This window comes from Chrysemys picta, chromosome 2 (assembly GCF_011386835.1).
Source record: "Chrysemys picta bellii isolate R12L10 chromosome 2, ASM1138683v2, whole genome shotgun sequence".
NCBI lineage: Eukaryota > Metazoa > Chordata > Testudines > Emydidae > Chrysemys > Chrysemys picta.
This window is the reverse complement of record NC_088792.1, coordinates 281,180,104-281,201,839: the sequence shown is the minus strand read 5'-3', so window position 1 is coordinate 281,201,839 and position 21,736 is coordinate 281,180,104. Positions and strand designations below refer to the sequence as shown.

At 40.2% G+C, this 21,736-nt stretch overlaps 1 protein-coding gene across 23 annotated transcripts in view; it reads left to right on the top strand.

Annotated features, from left to right (window-relative positions):
• The window catches only part of PTK2 (protein tyrosine kinase 2), a 359,211-nt gene that overhangs the window by 70,984 nt on the left and 266,491 nt on the right, over positions 1-21,736 (top strand). For 3 of the 23 annotated variants that reach the window (XM_042860962.2, XM_065586256.1, XM_008165132.4), the window contains exon 1: positions 18,504-18,949. The exons of the other annotated variants lie outside the window; for them this stretch is intronic. In XM_042860962.2, coding sequence (XP_042716896.2) covers positions 18,847-18,949 — 103 coding nt within the window. In that variant the 5' untranslated portion in view covers positions 18,504-18,846. Of the gene's footprint in view, positions 1-18,503; positions 18,950-21,736 lie in introns of those variants that run through there. 23 annotated transcript variants of the gene reach the window in all.

Here is a 21,736-nt window from a genome sequence, read left to right as displayed (position 1 = left end):
ATTTGAAATGATAATATCGATTTTGGCGCTACTCTGCTTGTCAGGGTGGAGTACAGAAATCGATTTTAAGAGCCCTTTGTTTCGAAATAAATGGCTTCGTTGTGTGGATGGGTGCAGGGTTAATTCGATTTAACGCTGCTAAATTCGAATTAAACTCATAGTGTAGACCAGGCCTTAGATCTACTTCACCCTTGACAATTACAGGAAATCAATCAACTAAAGGCATACATTAACTTAAAACTACTAGCGCCCTTCCACAAAAATCAGCCTTCCCCTGCCTTACCTACAATATGCCATATGCTAGCGCTCACTGAGAAGCTGCATAATGTTATTGATGCAACCACATCTTCCCTCCCCTAGCTGCAACCCTAAATGTAGCATAATGAACATGAAGCTTTCTGATTGCTGGCCAAATGTTTCTAGACTAGACAAGGGCATGTTCAATGAAATTGAAAGTTGACAGATTCAAAACTGTTAAAAGGAAATACTTTTTCACAAAGCTCCTAATTAGTCTGTAAAAAGCAACAGAGGGTCCTGTGGCACCTTTGAGACTAACAGAAGTATCGGGAGCATAAGCTTTCGTGGGTAAGAACCTCACTTGCATCTGAAGAAGTGAGGTTCTTACCCACGAAAGCTTATGCTCCCAATACTTCTGTTAGTCTCAAAGGTGCCACAGGACCCTCTGTTGCTTTTTACAGATTCAGACTAACACGGCTACCCCTCTGATACCTAATTAGTCTGTGAAACTCATTGCCACAGAAAGTTGTTGAGGCCAAGAATTTAGCAAGTTTCAAAAAAAGTATTTAACATTTTATATGGTTATCCAGAGTTGTCATAATTAATAATAATATATATTTTGGAAGTGATATTAAACCTCATGCTTCAGAGCTTAGGCCAGTCTCTAACTGGAGACCAGGATGAGTCCTAAGGAATGTGGGGAAGGACGGACAGATTATCCCCACATCTTCCTGCTGCATGGTTCTTATACTGTTCTTTGAAGCAAGTGATATTGGCCGCTGTCAGTGACCGGATACTGGCCTAGATGAACCTGTGTGTTCTTTACTATGGGCATTCTGTAGTTTTTCACTTTAATGTTAATATTGTTCATATTTATGAAATTACCCTGGTTTGTACTATTTATACTAAACTCAGTAGCATAGTTGGAAATTTGTATCCTAGCTAACCTCTCTGTTTAAAGTGCTACAGTCAAAATGAAATGTAGCCAAATGTAAAAGAAAAAAACACTGCCTCTGAATCCTTCCGTCACTTCTGGTTTTCCAGTCATGTTTTCCTATATAAACATTTACTTTCTCTCTCCTTTGTTGCTGTATCTAAGGTCCCTCCATGCAGTGTGGTAACTGGCAGCCTAGGGAAGATAGGGAAGATGATTTCACACACAGGGTAAAATTTTAAAAAGTGCCTGGAGTCCTAAATTACTTAGGTGCCTTTCAAAATTTTACCAAAAGTACTGGCCAGTGCACATAGTAAACTGTTGCTTGTAACTATAGCAAACAGAACATTTTTCAATGTTTTAAAATATTGTTTTAATTGTAATTCTAAAGTTCTACAACTTGCATTACGTGAGCTTTTCTCATGTTTTTGAGTAATAGTGATTAGTGGCTATAAATGAGAGAGGACCGGATTAAAGACTTCCCAGCATGAGTAAGATTAAAGTTACCGGATTGGAGTAACCTTCAAAAGGTTCCAGAGGATTTTCCTTGTTCTGTGAATGTGTTTTTATGGTTTCGTTTCTTTTCATTAGCTGATAGTAATGACAGAATCTAGAGATAGAAGAGGCCCAGTATGTCATGCCATCTCTCCTTCTGTCAGTACAAGATTATTGCCAAGGATATTGCTATTTTTGTCTGTCTCGTTTTAGATGTGTCAAATAATGGAGATTCCACCACTTCCAATGGGAAGTTCCTTTGGCTAGTAGATTTTGCTTTCCTTGATGTTTGTGCTACAGTTTCCCATTCTAAACTTCATCCCATTACTCATAGCAGTACCCCTTTATCATGCTAAATTTCTCTGCTACCTTAGTATTTTTACACACCTCAAATATTTGTAGGATGTTTTATAGCCTTCCTAACTCATTGTGGTTGGTGGTTGGTTGAATTATAATAGTGCCTAGAGGCTCCAACCAAGTTCTGGGCTCTGTTGTGAGAAGTGCAATACAAACATAGAGAAAGGGACAGTCTATGCCCCAAAGACCTTGCAATCTAGATACACAAGACAGATAAAAAGATAAGAAGCACAAAGAGAGATTGAGGGTATGTCTACACTGCAATAAAACTCCCCCAGCTAGCCTGTTTCAGCTGACTTGGGCTTCCGGAGTTCAGACTGCAAGGGTATAAAATTGCAGTGTAGACGCTCAGGCTCTGAGACTCCGCAAATGAGGTACCACGTAGTTTAAATGTAATTATCCAAGTTGAAATTTGTGTTAGGACACAGTTATTTACAACCTTGTGTTTGCAAAAAGTGCCATGGGATTTTCAATGATAAGTAGTATGTAGTTAAGTCCATAGTGTTTTTTGTCTCATCCTTAGCACCATGCTGGGGGCATTTAGTCTGATGCTGATGTTTAGAGACAAGTGTGCCAGTTACAATACTACTGTGTAAATACTACCAAGGGTTGACCCTGCTTAGTTTGAGATCTGATGAGATCATAACCCAATATGTTTTAGCTTAGAAGGCATAATATTAAATACACTTGTGGTTTGAAACAAACAAGTAAGAGCAAAGCTTTCCTGCTGATGTAACCAGTTTTCTTTCTATATTATGAAATGTGGCAGCATCAAAAATACTCAAATTTATTCTACCAAGTACTGCACTTGCTTCTTGTTTTCAGTTAAGAGGTTGACTGGACAGAAGTGCATCACATGGGTGGGTGTGGGATGAAGCTATGAAGAAGCATGTCGGTGAACAGAGTGTACAAATTTGATTGTAAGTGTTTGGAGGTAGGATCCTATGTTTGTACAGTGCCTAGCGCAATGTGGCCTCTGATTTTGATTGAGGCCTTTTAGGCATTATCACAGTACAGTGGAACCCTGTTTATCTGATCTAATTGGGACCGGGACCAGATGAGATGATAAAAAATTCAGATAATCAGGAGAATGGGCGGGACTCGGGTTGTTGGTTAATATGGAGAGATGGATAATGGAGGCTTGGATGAACAGGATTCTACTGTTCTGCTAATAGTAATTGTGCGTCTATAATGAGATACATTGTATTGTGGTGTAATGGTTTTATCGACGTATGTTTACACCAGGGCAGAGAATGATGAGTTCTGAAATAAGTTCTATTAAAATTAGTACCTGTATTATAGCAACAGTCAAATAGAGGTGCCATCTGCACAGTTGTTGTTGTGTGATGTAATAAGATAATTTATTTTTCTAATGCAGATATGTACTCTGAATATGCCACATTTTGCAGAAGAATTGTTTTAGAAATATGTTAGTTTAAAAAAATATTGGGATTATTTCTTATCCCCTTTAAAAACATATGCCCTAGTTACTGGAATCTGTCTGTACAAGGAACAAAGGGAAAGAAGAATTAAAGCTAATACAGTTAAAACACTTCTTTATATCACCTAAAATAGCTATTCTGTAAATTAAAAGGACACAGATTTGAGGTCTGATAACTCTAGGACCTTATGGACTTGAAGTAAGGGCTGGGACCTCTCATTGGTGGTGTAAAGCAGTGGTTCTCAAACTAGAGCCGCTGCTTGTTCAGAGAAATCCCCCGGTGGGCTGGGCCGGTTTGTTTACCTGCCGCGTCTGCAGGTTCGGCCGATCGCGGCTCCTTCTGCCCGCGGTTTGCCGCTCCAGGCCAATGGGGGCTGCAGGAAGCGGCTCGGGCCGAGGGACATGCTGGCCGCCCTTCCTGCAGTCCCCATTGGCCTGGAGCGGTGAACCGCGGCCAGTGGGAGCCGTGATCTGCCAAACCTGCGGACGCAGCAGGTAAACAAACTGGCCCGGCCCACCGGGGGATTTCCCTGAACAAGCGGCAGCCCTAGTTTGAGAACCACTGGTGTAAAGGCTCCCATTTTTAGCCCAGATGGGTTACAAAATATCACACCTTAAACCTGAAACTGGTTCATAACTAAATATTTCCTGTTCTGACCTCAAGTCATTATATTTTTGGAGGGGGTGGGGTGGGGAGGGCATTTTTGTGGAAGGGTGACTTCTTGTATTTTTAAGTAGCTGATTGAATCTGTCTTGGAATTTAGAATGACAGAAAAATGCTACTATGTGAGATTACTGGACAAAGAGTCAAAACAACTTACTACATGCGTGCATGATTTCATATCTATATGCCTATCACCACCATGTAACTGTATGTATAGATCTCCAATAATATTTTCAAAAAGAAGAACAGGAGTACTTGTGGCACCTCAGAGACTAACAAATTTATTAGAGCATAAGCTTTCGTGGACTACAGCCCACTTCTTCGGATGCATATATATACTCTATATGCATCCGAAGAAGTGGGCTGTAGTCCACGAAAGCTTATGCTCTAATAAATTTGTTAGTCTCTAAGGTGCCACAAGTACTCCTGTTCTTCTTTTTGCGGATACAGACTAACACGGCTGCTACTCTGAAACCTGTCAATAATATTTTGATAGCTGTGGGAATTGCAAAATATTTTTTAAAAAAGATGAGATATTTGAATTAGATTTATTGCCATTGGTGATACAAGTGCCTTCTTGTCTGCAGCTACTGCACTCTGGAATACCTTTCTTGCATGCCTGCTTCTCACCTATTAGTTTCTCACTATTAGTCCTCTCCATCTCTTTTCAGATTTCAGCTGGGAATGTATATTTTCCCTCAGTTTCTCTCTCCCTCTATTAAACCCTTTAAACTCTTTATGTAGGAAGTTATAACAAGTTTACAAATCATTACCATACAAGCATCAGAAATACAATGCAAAAACAGTTTATCACTCTTTTACAGAACCATTGTGTTGATGTATTTTTAACTGTTAACAGTAACACTGCATGTTGTTTTTGGATATAGCCTATGTGGAAGAAACTATTCATAATAAAATTTTAATTTTTGTTCAGCCTGTTGTAATCAGCCGGTTTCTTTTTTGTCTTAATCTGTATCCTGGATGCTAAATTTTAATTAATTTAAAAACTAATCACAGAGACTTATTTGTCATTTAATTGAAGTGTATAGTAATGTACATGAAGGTTTGCTAACCAGCATTAACATCCTTCTGGTTTGGACCGATGCAAAATGCTTAAGCAATAAATTTGAATGCACACTCTTGTTTGTCGGATAACATTCACAAGTCAATTTGTTAGAATGAATAAGGTTAAAGTAGTCAGAACACAGAGCACTTGATTAATGCCCTATGACAAATAATTTGATACATTATTTGGAAGCCTAAAGGAAAAAAAATGTAGTGTGCAGTTTCTTTCTAAATTTCCACCCTAGCTACTATTTTAAAACTTAGTTGCTTGGAAATGCATGTGTTTGTGTGTAAAATTGATTTCCAGCTGATAGCTGACATCTTTGGAATACTGGTCTCTTGGTCCTTCAGTTTGGGAGGATAAGGATAGATTTCCTAGGGCAAACTGCTGGATTACTTCTATTGGAAGTGACAGACAAGAGTACAGATGGGAAATAGTGATGGTAGCAGGTCTGATTTTAGTGTCTGGATAAATTTGCAAATACACATGCCAGTTCTGAATTTAAAAGGTGACTTGCAGAAGAAGAAAATGGTGCACCCTTTCTAGCTTCTTTAGGATAGGGTTTTCAAAGATTTTCTTTATTTTGCTGGTTTATATGAGAAATATCAAGATTTGTCTTGTCTGAATGAGTGGATGGACAACTGGTGAACTAGGAGGATTGATTGACATTGCAAGGAAAAAGAAACTCAAAGCTGAAAAATTTGAGGGGAAGGGCGTTTTGTGACTATTTAGGATTTTTTCCTTAAGAACACCTCTTTAACTCCTAAAAAACCTTGTCTTTTTTTTTTTTTTATTCAAACAATTTACCCCTTGAAATGAAGGCTGAAAAAGCTCCTAGTCAAGGTCTGTAGTGTTTCAAGGAGTTTCCAGCAAAAATATGGTTGAAAAGACTCAATATTTCTGAATTATTTTAGGTAAAAGAATGAGCCTGAAAAACCTTTCAGGTCCTTTATTATTTCTATTGTGGCAATATCTAAAAACCCTACACAGGGATTAGTGCTCCATTGTACTAGACACTGTCCAAATAAATCCTGCCTCCTAGAGCTCACAATCACTAGGCTGTATGCTATAAAAGGCAGAGGGGGGTGTACAAAAATAACCTAAATGTTTTTTTGGGCTTGTTGCCATTAAAGTGCCTGCTCTATTTTATTGAAATGGAAAGGATGCCTAGAGACTGTCAATGGGGGGGAGAGAGTATGTGACCAATTCAAATGCAGCTGAGATTGGCCGTAAACTATAATCTACAAGTGGCTGTGCTCTGGCCTATATGAAGTAATTTGGTAGTCTTAGTTAATTTTCTAGTCAATACACCACCAGTGGTACTAATTGAATCCCTGACCAGTAACCTCAGCAGAACAAAAAAGGACATGGAGACAGAGGGTATGTCGGTGCTGTGGGTTTTTTATCGCAGTGTAGCGTCTCAGAGCCTGGATCAGCTGACTTGGGCTCTCAGGTCTATAAAATTGCAGTGTAGATGTTGGGCTTGGGCTGGAGCGCAGGTCTAAGAACCTCCCCTTTGCAGGGTTTCAGAGCTTGGGCTGAAGCCTCAGTCCCAGTGTCTACACTGCAATTTTATAGCCCTGTAGCCCAAGCTCCATGAGCCTGAGTCAGCTGACCCAAGCCAGTTGCAACATTCATTTTTATCACAATGTAGATGTGTCCTGAGTGTATCTCTTAACACAGGGGTCAGCAACCTTTCAGAAGTGGTGTGCCGAGTCTTCATTTATTCACTCTAATTTAAGGTTTCGCGTGCCAGTAATACATTTTAACATTTTTAGAAGGTCTCTTTCTATAAGTCTATAATATATAACTAAGCTCTTGTTGTATGCAAAGTAAATAAGATTTTAAAAATGTTTAAGAAGCTTAATTTAAAATTAAATTAAAATGCAGAGACATCCGGACCGGTGGACTGGTGGCCAGGACCCGGGCAGTGTGAGTGCCACTGAAAATCAGCTCGTGTGCCGCCTTTGGTACGCGTGCCATAGGTTGCCTATCCCTGCTGTAACACCTTGTAGTGGACTCTCCATTACAGGATTAAAACATGCTGACAGAAGCAATGTGGGGGGAAGCTTACACAGTTGCTGTCTATTCTGTACCTGCAGTATGTGTAAACATTGAATTGCAGTTTCTAGGACTATCAACACTCACTAACTTGTGCAAAGGACAGTGGTTAGTGAATTGGGCACGTTCCCTAGAACACTTGAGAAATCCTGGAACCCCTCTGGCATAAGTCCATAAGAGATATTTGGCTGCAAATGATTGTAGCAAGAGTTTGGGTGGCAGAAATTATGAAAGAAAGGAAGGGTGGGGGGTGGGAAGAAAGAAAAGTTAAAGGAAGACTCTTGAAATCACATTAGATCTTGTATAGTTACATAAAATGTTAGTTTGTAGAGAGTTTTGTGTTTCTCAAGGCTTGAATCAGCAGTGGCTTGGAATTTCCTACCAAAATATAAGCTAAAATTGAAGTAAAATACTATGGGCTACCATAAACCAAAAGAAAAAAAATCACATGTGTGTCTGATTTTTTTTTTAACTTGCTGTTACACATAAGATGACTATAACTGAAAGACTGGATGAGAAAAAATATTTATTTCTTTGGGTAGTATCAGTGTACGTGATGCGTTTGGCAGCCCTTTGTGTATAGCTAGTTTCACTGCTTTACCGGCATAGTAAGCCAGTTTCCTTTTTAATTCATGTGGATTTTTCACACAGCTGCAGGAAAAAGAGACAATTTAAAAAAAAGTGATTGTAAAATCATAAATACTGGCATGGGAAGTTGAAGATACATGTAGTACCTGCAACTACTTTTTTTTTTTTTTTTTTTTAAAGTGAGTAGGTTATCACGTTGACAGTGGCCCTTTAAGCCCAAGTGTTAAAAATATATTAAAGCACTGAATACTTTGTTTAAAGGCAAGTCTCTTTGTTTATGACCAACATTCAATTTTCTTCAGTCCTTGCCACTGTTTTTGTGGTGCAAAGATTTACGGAATTTGAAATGCTTTAGACATTTCTTTTGCAAGGCATGAAACTGGTGCTCTTGAAGATTTCATAAGGGAGAGTCAAATGCATTCTATGCCATCTGTTAACGATGCTGCTTGCTGAACAGATTTTTTCCTCGGGACTTGATGCCTGAGAACTGGCCACAACATCTGTATAATGCCATAAGGTGCCTACTCTTCTCTCCCCTCCCCCCCAGTGGACTCATTTGGGAACCATGCTTAATAGAGATGTGAGGAATAGTGACCCTACCTTTGTTCCTGTTTCCTGCTCTCCTCTTCCAAGATCTTCAACTGAGATTGACCTTAGAAGCAAAGATTACTATCAGGTAATCATTTAGTGTTTTCTGTAAACAACATGTAAGCCTGCTCTCAAGGGTCCATGTTGTAAGCCATTATGGAGGTACTGTAGTCCTGGCATAAAAATCTAGATACCATATTGCTCAAAGGAGAAGCAGAATACGTTCTACCCTGATTCAGCTTTGATGGGAGCTGTTATATCCTGGTGTAGAGGATGGTCTTCTAGATAATACTTAGTCCTGCCATAAGTGCAGGGGACTGGACTAGATGACCTCTAGTCATCTAGCCCTTCCAGTCTTATGGTTCTGTATTTTCCAGATACTAGTTCCACACTCTGTAGTTCTTCTTAAAGATAGAAGAGACTTATTAGCTCATCTAGTCAATCTCTGTGAAAATTAAGGATTACTCCCTGTGGTACTTTTTCTGAGGTTTCATTATTCAGCTAACTCTTTCTCCTATATTATAGGACTAAGATAAGACTCATCATAAGGAAGGTATTGCAGCTGTGTTTACATTGTTAAAATATAATTTTTACTATGATTTAATCTTATCTGCTGACTTGGATTCAATCTATAAGAGCTAGTTATGCCTTTGCTGTGGTTAACTTTTTCCACCATCCTCAGCTCAGCCGTTTTCTGGGTCCAAGTAGATCCACTCAAGTTGATCTAGGAGGCAGGAGGCATCTTGCTGGAGCTTTTTCACATTCTCATCTCAACAATGCAATATCAATTAGTGTTGACGTTACTGCTAATTGTCACTTTGTGATACTAGTTAGATTCCAACCATCCATTCCCCAAGAAGGAAAGTGAAATGTATAATAGTTACAAAGCTTTGGAAACTGAAAGCAGTTTTCAGAAACCAGTGGAACTTGTAGAGTGACCATGTACCTATTTGACATGTACCTATTGAGTTTGATTATTGTTGGCTGTGTTATCTAAGATGCTTGTATTTATTGAATAACTGAGCTTTTGGCAATTTAGGGCAGTGAACGTGCTGACTACATCACTGCTGATCTATGTCTTGATTGGTAACTTTTTATCTGGTTCCTTAGGTTGGTTATCTAAACTTCCTTTCGGCAGTCTCTTACTTGGTTTTAACAGTACTAATATTCTATATATTGTGACAGACCCAGACCAGTGGGGTACAGGAGTCTGGTAGAGGGCAAATATACTGGTCACTAGATGAGTAGTTTTCTGTTCCCTGAGTGACCAGAGCAAGGGCTGCACTAGAGTAATCAGGAACCTGCTAGAACCAGTTAAGGCAGGCAGGCTAATTAGGACACCTGGAGCCAATTAAGAAGAAGCTGCTAGAATCAATTAAGGCAGGTTAATCAGGGCACCTGGGTTTTAAAAAGGAGCTCACTTCAGTTTGTGGTGCGAGTGTGAGGAGCTGGGAGCAAGAGGCGCAAGGAGCTGAGAGTGAGAGGGTGTGCTGCTGGAGGACTGAGGATCACAAGCGTTATCAGACACCAGGAGGAAGGTTCTATGGTGAGAATAAGGAAGGTGTTTGGAGGAGGCCATGGGGAAGTAGCCCAGGGAGTTGTAGCTGTCATGCAGCTGTTACAGGAGGCAATATAGACAACTGCAGTCCACAGGGCCCTGGGCTGGGACCCGGAGTAGAGAGCGGGCCCGGGTTCCCCCCAAACCTCCCAATTGACCTGGACTGTGGGTTCTTCCAGAGGGGAAGGCCTCTGGACTGTTCCCCAACCCACATGGTGAATCACTGAGGCAAGAAAATCCACCAATAAGCGCAGGACCCATCAAGATACCCTATTGCTCATTGTGACAAGGTGGGGAGGTAATATCCTTTATTGGACCAACTTCTGTTGGTGAAAAAGTCAAGCTTTCTAGCTGCAACGAGCTGCTCTTCACGTCTGGGAAAGGTACTTCCAGCGTCATAGCAAACAATCTGGAACCGATTGTTTAGCATAAGTTGTTAGCACATGTTATAAGGGACCATTCAAGGTAGAGCGGCCCGTTAACACCTCTGCAGTCATAGGGCAAAAAGAGGGGTTAGTGGATTACAGATTGTTGTAATAAACCATAATCCAGTGTGTCTGGTCAGTCCATGATTTTGAGTGTCTAGCTGAGTAATGAAATTAAGCTCCCAGACTCATCTTTGGAAAGTATTGGGCAGGTTTCCTTTGAGGATGAAGACTGATAAGTCAGATACAGAGTCATCGCTTTCTGAAAAGTGTTCACCAACAGGTGATAGGGTGTTTTTGTCTTTTATTATTTTCCTGTATGAGTTCATTTGAGAGCATAGTTTCACCCACATAGTTGTTATTGGGGCATTTAATGAACTGGATGAGGCATACTACATGTTGTGATAGAAATGTGTAGGATCCATGAATCTTGAAAGTTGTGTTGTGGGGGGTTGTAGATCAGGTTTTCCATTTGTTGTTCTGGCAGGGTCTGATGCTGATTTGAGTTGGGGTTTCCTGGTCTGCGGGGAGCTGTCTTCTGATGATGAGCATGGAGAGGTTGGCAGGTTTTTTGAAGGTCAAAAGTGGGGGTTCAGGAAAGATTTCCTTCAGGATGGGTTCTCCATCGAGTATGGCTTGATCAACACCCCCTCCCCCCCACAACACACATTTCAAGAAATGAGCCTAGGAGCTTAAATTCAATAAACTGTAACCCACTAACCCACTGGTTTGGTCCTAAAACAGCAAAGGTGTTAATGGGCTGCTCTATCTTGACTGGTTCCTTTCTTACGCTAAACAATCTATTCTACCTTGCATTTTGCTGTGATGCTGGGAGTAACTTGCACAGCCCTGAAGAAGAGCTCTTTGTGGCTCGAAAGCTTGTCTCTCTCACCAGTAGAAGTTGGTCCAATAAAAGATATTACCTCACCCACTTTGTGTCTCTAATATTCTGGGACCAACATGTCTACAGCTACACTGCATATTGCTCACAGTGTCATTCGACATCAGAAGATTCTCTGGACTGGGATCCTTCTTTGAGAGAGGTTTCTTTAGCAGTAGCTTTTGTGGGAGCTTGCACCACCTTCCTCTGCCTCTCTTCCCTCCCCCCCCCCCCCGAACAATCTGAGATTTACGGTAAGAGCAATGAGCTATAACTGTGTCACAGTGCAGCTGCTGGAGGGAGATGATTAAAACACACCTGTGCCATAATAGTAGAATGCCCACAATTTGTAAGCTGAACCCTGATGAACAACAACCAGAGACTGTGGCAATGAGCTTTGGTAGTTGTCTTCCAAACAAGTTTCATACCAGCTCATCCTAAATATAAACTAGTCCTCAAAGCAAAGGGCAGAATGAAACAAATCAAGCAGGAACTTCAGTCGGTCCTCAGAGACAGCAGAATCCACAGTGAGCAACTCAGAATTGAGGAGCTAACACTAGTCATGAAACCCTTGAAATGTGGAAAGGCAGCTGGATTCGATGGTATATCTGATGAATTATTCCTTAACTTCTGGATGAGACCACAGAAGTGGCTGTTTGACTTCTTTAATTCCTACATGGAGACTGTGACAGTGTACCCCATAAGGCTTTATGGGGGGTGTGTGCTTATAAATGTATGTATGACATAACTGGAATATGTTTTGTGCTGCCTGTGCCATGTAATATATCTCCATAAAGGTTATGGTCTACTATATCTATTCATCCTATTTGTACATATATATCATTTTCGACTTGAGGTTAAGAATATGGGCTGTATGCTTGCTTGGTTTCTAAGTAAGCTTTGTGAGGCATTTGGTCAGCTTCTTTAGGAAGGAATTCGCCAGGTTAAGTACCTGATCAGGAAACACTTGGGGAACAATGCATCTTGGAATGCTCCAATCCACATAAGAAGTCTTCCTGGAGACATGCAAGATACCATGTGGACAATGGCTTCAGCTAAAGACTGAGTCATGCAGGGACATGTGACTTGCCCAGGTGACTCCAGAACTCCATCTTGGAGCTGGACTTTGCATAGGAGGGAGGAGGGGGGTCTCCACCCACAAGAGAGGGTCTATTTAAACCCGTGGGAGACCCCTCCATTTTGTCTTGAGCTGGCTAAGGAAGGAGCCTCTCCACCCCCCACCCTCCAGGACACTTGAAGGGAACTGGAACAAGCGACAGTAACTACAGGGGGTGTGAGTGATTGCTGGACCCAGGCTAAAAGGAGATTAGCCTGTAAAAGGGAGCTTTCTGGAACTGGTGAAGAACTTATCTGTATTTAGTTTGATTAGACATAGATTTGCGCATTGTATTTTATTTTACTTGGTGACTTCGTTCTGTCTGTTACTACTTGGAACCACTTAAATCCTACTGTCTGTATTTAATAAAATCACTTTTTATTTAGTAATTTACTCAGAGTATGTATTAATACCTGGGGGAGCAAACAACTGTGCATCTCTCTCTCTGTTCTAGAGGGCGAACAATTTATGAGTTTACTCTGCATAAGCTTTATGCAGGGTAAAAAGGATTTATTTGGGTTTAGACCCCATTGGAGTTGGGCATCTGAGTGCTAAGGACAAGCACACTTTTGTGAGCTGTTTTCAGGTAAACTTGCAGCTTTGGGACAAGTGATTCAGACCCTGGGTCTGTGTTGGAGCAGACGGGAGTGTCTGGCTCAGCAAGACAGGGTGCTGAAGTCCTGAGCTGGCAGGGAAAACAGAAGCAGGGGTAGTCTTTGCACATCGGGTGGTAGCTCCCAAGGGGGTTTCTGTGATCCAACCCGGAGTCTGGTGGCACCTTAAAGACTAACAGATTTATTTGGGCATAAGCTTTAATGACTAAAAACCTCACTTTTTCAGATGCATAGAGTGAACGTTACAGATGCAGGCATACCCCCTGATACTTGTGATCCAACCCATCTCAGAGACAATGCACATACTCAGGCTGTGGAGACAAGCCAAAGTGTTGACTCTACTCAAGCCACCTAGACACTAATTCTGCAAATAGTTATCACCCAATATTCTTATTTTGCTCAACCCAGGGGGAGGGATAGCTTGGTGGTTTGAGCATTGGCCTGCTAAACCCAGGGTTGTGCGTTCAGTCCTTGAGAGGCCTACTTAGGGATCTGGTGCAAAAATCAGTACTTGGTCCTGCTAGTGCAGACAGGGGGCTGGACTCGATGACCCTCAGGATCCCTTCCAGTTCTATGAAATATAGGTAAACGAGTGGATGATTATAGGTAGAATAGCGCCGATGGTGGAAGGGTGGCTGACTGATGACCAAGCCAGTTTCCTCCCAGAACATTTATGCTGTGGCCAAGTTGTAAACCTAACTCAGTACATTGAAGGTGGCTTTAAAACCTGTAAAATTATAGGGGCTGTTTGTTGCTTTGTTTGCTGTTTGTCACTGTGAACGATCATGACTTCTACAGAAATTGGCAAGAATTTTGAGAAATACCAAGATGGACCAGGTCATCTCCTCCCTGATTAAGACTCGACAGGTTCTTTCTTGAGATACGTGGTCAGAAAAGTTGATGGCATAGTTGACAGAATGGTCTGCTCTAAAGTTTGGTGCCATTACCCTTGCTATTTAATATCTTCATGAATAACCAACCAGAATTCCCTGATGTGCGAAGATTCATTTATGCAGATGATCCTTGCATCGCTACCCTGTCAGAAACATTTGAGGACAATGAGCACATTCTAAGCAGTTCACTGAGTATACTTTTGCACATGCTTCCTGTTCCTGAATGCTAATCCCCTAACAAAACTCATGTGTGACTTCCACCTGAAACACCATTAGGCCAAGCAAAAGCTGCAAATATCGTGGGATGGTACTATGAACATCCGATGTACCTAGGGGTTACATTAGACTGAACACTGACATTCAAAGAGCACATCAAGAAGCTGAAAAAGAAACTGTGTATTTCAGTAATAGGCTAGCACAAAATGGGGAACTCACCCCAAAACACTCTGAACAACTATTCTTGCACTTGTCAAGTATCAGAGGGGTAGCCGTGTTAGTCTGAATCTGTAAAAAGCAACAGAGGGTCCTGTGGCACCTTTAAGACTAACAGAAGTATTGGGAGCATAAGCTTTCGTGGGTAAGAACCTCACTTCTTCAGATGCAACACTTGTGTTACTCAACTGCAGAGTACTATGACCTAGTATGGTATTACTCAGCCCAGGCACATAAAATTGATATTGAACTCAGTCAATCCTGTAGGATAAACAGAGGGACTTTGAAACTAAACCTCACACTGTTACTATACTGTCCTGTGGAGATTGCATCACCATCAATGGGTGGGATGCTTTCAGTAAAAAGGGGAGGCAAAAACAGGTGCATAATCCAAGACATCCGCTGCATGGATACACTTTACCACCCACGCTGCAGAAGTCCAGAAAGAGCTTTACTCCTGAAAATCCCTTAACCCAAAATACCACAGTCTACAGAGGACACCATGACAGGAAATGTGGATGATCTTGGAGAACCTGGTTCCTTCAGAACAACTCCCTTCAGGCACTGAACTTAAATGAAAGCACTCATGTACTCTGACTCGATCGAGAGCTGAGTTGGCAAAGACTGGTGACAATACCACCAATTGGATCTGAGGAACGGCTGCAAATGTGAATGCGGAGAATCTACGCAAACACACGAATGCTGCCTCATGCAGTGCCCCCTGTCAACAGCTTCAGGTAAAGTTACTAGTACTGAAAAGTCATGTGTGTGGTGGGAAATGTATGGCCCTGTAGCTATTGCTGTTTCTCATCTGGTTTTCCCTGCCTCTAAGGTATTCAAAGACTTGTCTGGGTCACCCATTTGAGTCAGGTCTATAAACAGTGATGTGATTTTTAAGGTAGAATGCTGCCCTGGCTTCTTTTTGAGTTGTGTTCTACAGTAATGTTTTTGTTAGAAAGGCAGATGAAAACACACAAACGGGTTTGGTTAGTTTAAATCCTTGCACTTTAGGACCATTTGGTCTATTTTGTAAATTACTATTTACAGATTTTAAAAATATGTTTATAATAAATGTGTATCGAACCATTGAGCAGATATTAAACATTGTATTATTGGTTTGGTGCAAAGCTTTGGTTCTCAACTTTCCCAGTACTGTAACAAGATATAACAGGAAAAAGTCCTGGGAAGAGGGTGTTCAGAACCCTCTGAAATCCATTTGTTCAGTGTCACTACTTCTTTATTAACATCCATATAAGCTTTAAAAAACATGAGCCAGTGCATTCTCTTCATTCAGATTCTTCTTGATAACCCACTTTTCCACAAACTTACCCAATAGCAGTTTTTATTCTATTAAAATAACAATTAAATAAAAACAAGTCCAAAACCAATCTTACCTCCTGGATTTACTAGAACATCCTGTCAAGTGCTGTCTTCTGTATGTGTCTCTTTTGGACTCTAACCTCTTCATGGTAGGGGACATATTATTTATTTGTATTCCATGGCTCCGTTTTGCTTGAGGCTGCACCTACACATAGTAAGAAAGTTCCTGTCCTGGGGAACTTACACTCTAAATAGACAAAGAGGCAAAGGGTGGGGGAAATATTGTCCTTAATTTATAGATGGGGAACTAAGGTAAAAAGAGACTGTGACTTCCTCATGGTCATAAAAGAGGTCGGTAGCAGAACTGGATATTAAAATCAGCTTTCTTGAGCCTCTGGCCAGAGTCTTAATTACAAGACCATCCTTCTTCTGCCTCTTATCTTTGCCTGTTGCACAGAACCAAGCACATTATCAGCCCTGAACAAGTAACAGTAACAATAATTACCTTGTACCAGATATATGGCTGAAATGAACAAGAACTGTTACCTGTACTATTGCTTGTGCTGTTATGTCCTTAAAGGTAAATATATAAGAACCCAGAGTTGACAGGATTTGGATGCTTCTGCAGTATTGTGTAGTTTCAAAAACTTTCAGGGGAGGAGAGACCCTGCATTTCCCTAAGTCTCTTTGGCTCTCTTCAGCCCCAGAAAGCGCTTTGGTCGTTGTGCCTGGGCACTGATGCAGAACATCTGTGGCTTGGTTGCGCTCTAATCTCTATTTTTGCAGTGGATAACTTTTTTCTTTTAAATTAAAAAAAAATTGTACTTTTGGAAGGAAGCAACAGTATTTGTTACCTCGAGACTATAAATGGACCCTTCTGGTTGTCTGCATCGAGAAACCAAAATGGCAGTGATGTAATCTGTAAGCACATAAATTTAATTAAATAAGTAATTGAAAGTATTGTGTGTGCTGTTACACCTAGGCAAATGAGTCAGTTTGGTGATTGGGTTAACTTAAAACTAACTCTTTTGGTAATGGTCTTAGTTATTTAAGCTCTATGTCTTACTATTGAAGATTGTATGTGGTGGTGTTGTAGCCATGCAGGTGCCAGGATACTAGAGACACAAGATGGGTGAGGTAATACCTTTTATTTGACCAATTTCTGTCTGAGGCTACATCTACACTACAGGGGGGAGTCGATTTAAGATACGCAAATTCAGCTACGTGAATAGCGTAGCTGAATTCGACGTATCGCAGCCGACTTACCCCGCTGTGAGGACGGCAGCAAAATCGACCTCTGCGGCTTCCTGTCGACGGCCCTTACTCCCACCTCCGCTGGTGGAGTAAGAGCGTCGATTCGGGGATAGATTGTCGCGTCCCAATGGGACGCGATAAATCGATCCCCGAGAGGTCGATTTCTACCCGCCGATTGAGGCGGGTAGTGTAGACCTAGCCTGAGAGAGAGAGAGAGAGAGAGAGAGAGACAAGCTTATGAGCTAACACAGAACTTGTCTCTCTGACCATAAGAAGTTGGTCCAATAAAAGATATTACCTCACTCACCTTGTCTTTTTATCGAGGGCTATACATTAGAGATGGCTAATATGGAATTTATGAATAGTTTAATGATAGGAATAGTATATTTTTGTCCCCAAGAGTTTATAATATTTATTTTATGAATCTATTTTTTTGTTATGTTCTATAATGAAACATATGTTTATAATGTGTACGGTGGAACCTTCCACTAGAAGAGAGAAGATGGGAGTTTTGTAATTTTTGTTTGTCTACATACATGCTATACACGTTCCACAGGCACACCCTCCCAATAGTGCACACAGCTTGTTATAGAAAAAGGGTTTTACAACACAGTTAATAAACATTTCATTTCAATATATAACATGAACAGGTGATTCAGCAGAAATGAATTCTACATGGTATATTGCATGTGCCTAAATATATATTAAACATAATGTATAATATCATTTTTATTCCTGGTGCCCAGACATTGAAAGAAAATCAAATCTATCTTCAGTTAACCTTTTATATATGAAGTGTAATATGTGCAGATAGAGAAGTATATGTGATGACCTATGCCTTCTCTCAGCTGCAAGAGAATAAAGTAGTGGTCATATTTTTAGAGGGGAGCTAGCTATGGTACTGATTATAGTGGACATTGTGGTGTCCTATTTCCTTAGTGTTAGCTCACCTTTCACCAATGTTTTGATCTATCATTGTTTCTTCTCTAGTTTAATTCTAAAAAATGTGGTTAAGTTAGATTTCTGATCTAGAGCTCAATCCTGCTTCCTTTGAAGTTTAGGGAAATTTTAATCAGCTCTTGCTGTACATTTTATAAAGCTAAATTTACTGTAAAATAGTCTCTAAATCTGATGGAAAATATCAAGTGAGTAGGCTTTTTTATTTTTATTTTTTGTATTTTGTTTTTACTAAAATATTTTTGTTCTGCTGGATACTTCAGGATACTCTACATTTTCAAGTTATTCATTGTTCAGTTTTTCATTGTTCTTATCTTATTAGGGAAGTTACTGAAAATCAAATGTCAGGCTAGGTTGGTAAAATACCAGAGGCATGAATTTAAAACAAAAACGGTTGGGGGAGCACCTCTACAGACATGACCTGGGTCAGGCTTGATTTGCAGCTTAGTCAATTTTAGAATCTGCTGTCAGTTTTGTAAACAGGAGTCTGCTGTGTGAATTGAACAGAAGGGTGAGATTAGCATATTAATAAGGTGCTTGCTAATCGCCTTCCCTCCTGCCCCTCCTTTCCTCCCTCCTCCCTCCTGAATGAATCTAGGAATACAGACACACACACACAGTCACATTACTGGCTGGTAGCATTCTGTTCAGTAGCTCACCCTGGAAAAGGATGATCTGTGCTTTAAATTGTTGAGGCATGAGACGCTTCTGTAACTGAAAGGCATTCTTCATGCTGCTGGAATATATTACCAAAGGAATACTACAGTATTTTGCTTCTACCTTTCCTGCAAACTAGATGAAAAGAGACCAAATGTAGGCAAGGTTAATAGTTTTCTCCTTGCTTGTGGATTGAATACATTCAAGTGGCTGGCTTCCCAGCCCCCCTGCAGGAGCAAATAGTATTGGAGCACTGAATTGGGACATTGTATGCTGAAGCCTGGCTTGATCTCTATACGATTGTGTGTATGTTGTTGTTGGAATTGGCAGGCCAACAGGCCCGGAAACAAGCAGGTGCTATCTATATGGAGAAAAGCGGCTGTAGTCCATTCCCAATATGCTGGGCTAAAGGTACACATGACTTGATTATGTTTTTTTCTGTGTCAAATTAATGTTTTACCACGGGTGAGTAATAGTGAAAGGAAAAAAAATTAACACAAGATACAAAGTAAAATTGATGTATTCTGGTCATGCAATTCTAAGGTGAAACAATCGGCTGAATCCTCTTTCACCTGACAGCTGTAATGCTTTTTCTTAAAAAATGTTTTGAAATCCGTGAATGGCCATTATTTTAGCTATTTTGTTTTTAGTTTCACCAATCTTAATGTAGTGATTATTTTGTTTTAATATTTGTGCAATTTTAAAAACCGCTGATGAATCTATTCCTGCCTTTCACTTTCCTTTGGGGAGAAGTTCTCAATTTATTTTCTTTAAAAGTGCTGATTTCAGTGAAACGAATCATACAGGATAAAAGACTGACGCTTATTATTTGTTTTCTTGATGGTTGAGAAGTTGATATCAACATTTATTAGCGGTAATAAAAACAACAGATGTGTATTTTATAACTAATGTAATGATAGGAGCTGACTTGAAATTGAGCAGTAATGAGGGATAAGGACAAAACTTACATGGTTGGTGTATTTCAACTGAATGTCAAGGTATTAATATTTACACTGTAGTTCAGAAGACATTTGTATACTTCCTACATGGATGGTGGTAACAGAAACCACTGTGTATGTAAAAATATGTGTGGGTCAAACACAATTGTATGCTAGCAAAATATAGCTAGTCGCAAGAAAACTTAATCTTCTGTTAGGAAAAGAAGCAGCCTGTAAAGCACGTAACATAACTGACAGTAAGTATAGATTTGGGGTTTATTTTCATATTCACATTCATTTCAATGTGGATATTTACAAGACTAATGACATGGAATATTGCAGTATTGTTAACTTAGATCACAGAGTGATACATTTAGTTCAGAAGCTGTAGGGGGAAATAAGTATATGTAAAATAAGCAGATGGTAATTCTGAGGTTTGTAAGCAAAACCTACAGAATATCTAGTAGCTAATACCATGTTTGTTGGTCTAGATTAAATTAATGGTAAATTTATTTATTTTTATGTTAAAAAAAATAAATCCTTAAACATGGACATACTGCATCACTGCCATTGGCTTCATGTGTGACCTATGCACTTTAGCCCTTTTGTGCCTCTGTTTCCTTGTCTGTGAAATGGGAATAATACTTCTCTGTGTCATAGGTCTGTTGAGGGTAAATTCATTAAAGTTTGCTAAGTGCTCAAAATACTATTGCAATATGCATCAGAGGAAAAAAACCCTATACGCAATAAACAGCCTGTGTGAGAACTTGAGTACCACACTCTGATAGTATCTGAGAATATACAGAGTATGCCATTTCACTATGGAGTAATATTTGACACAAGCAATTAATTGCATTTATTTTCAGTTAATCTGTACTTTACTGTTGTTAGAAAATTGATGATTGGTGGAAGGAGTTGATATAAGGATGACTTCTATTTATACATCAGAAACTACATAGCTATGGCACAGTTTAGCCTTAGGATTCAGTCCCTGTTCAGTGATCCAGGGGTCTAAACTCAAATGCTTTTGCAGGGAATAACTTTCAAAGCTCCTGTCTATATCAGGCATAGCTGTAGTCAGTTTTGTCAACTGATCTTTTTGCCACTAAGATGCACCAAATTTGTGTACAACTTTAAAAGAATATCACTCTTTTTCTTAAGCTATTTTATAATTGAAGCTCTTGAATACAAGTGGAAAAGTCAAGAGAAAACTTTCCAAAAGGAAATAATGAATTTTGTTACTAATTAGAGGAACTAGAAAACTGTTGACATGGTATGTTTGGTTTTGATTTTTTTTTTTTCCTTTTGCTTTACTACCTTAAAGGGACCACAGCAGGCTAACCTGTCCTTCCAGCTGAGGATTGCTGGATGCAGTTCACACTGGAGTAAGTCAGTGTTGCTCATTGAGCTACTAAACAAATGAAAAGCTGTCCCTCCCGCATACACTTTCCAGTGGCTGAACACATTTCCTGTATCTAATGAGATCCTGTAATATAATTTCTTTGAAAACTTCTTTATGCAGCCTTCGCTTTCCTGAAATAAATTAAGAACAGCCCCACACAATTCCCTTTTTTGTTTTGATTCAATATCGGTGGGAATTAAAGGTTATGACATATGAATCGGGGAATATCAGTCATTTCTAGAATACACTATACCACATCCCCACCAAAGAAAATAAGACAGAAGAGAAGTTGCTTGTACTATTTTTGCAATTGGATGATGACCATTCTTCAGCTGACGAATACTCGGTGTACTGTTCATCAGCTTAACCTTAGGGAAATGAAACTGATCTGGCCTACTTTGATAAGGGCTGTGAGATATCTACAGTCAAGGAAAGGTAATCTGTTAAAGAAATAAACATTCAGATGGATGTCTTTATTTTGGACCATTGGCTAATCTTATTAAATTGATTTTATAGCTCCCTTCACTGCCTTCAGTATAAATACTATGTAATTCGTATCTAACATTTCATCAGATATTTGGTAATGTGCCCATATGTCTTAATTCATGTTCTTGATTTTCCCCAAAAGTCCCTAATTCAGTGGTGGGCAACCTGTGGCCCGCGGGCCGCACACGGCCCATCAGGGTAATCAGTTGGTGGGCTGTCGCAGTTTGTTTACATTTGAGCGGCCGCCTGCAGCTCCCAGTGGCCGCGGTTCGCCGTCCCGGCAAATGGGAGCTGCGGGAAGCGGCGCGGGTCGCAGGGATGTGCTTGCTGCCACTTCCCGCAACTCCCATTGGCTGGGAACGGCGAACCGCA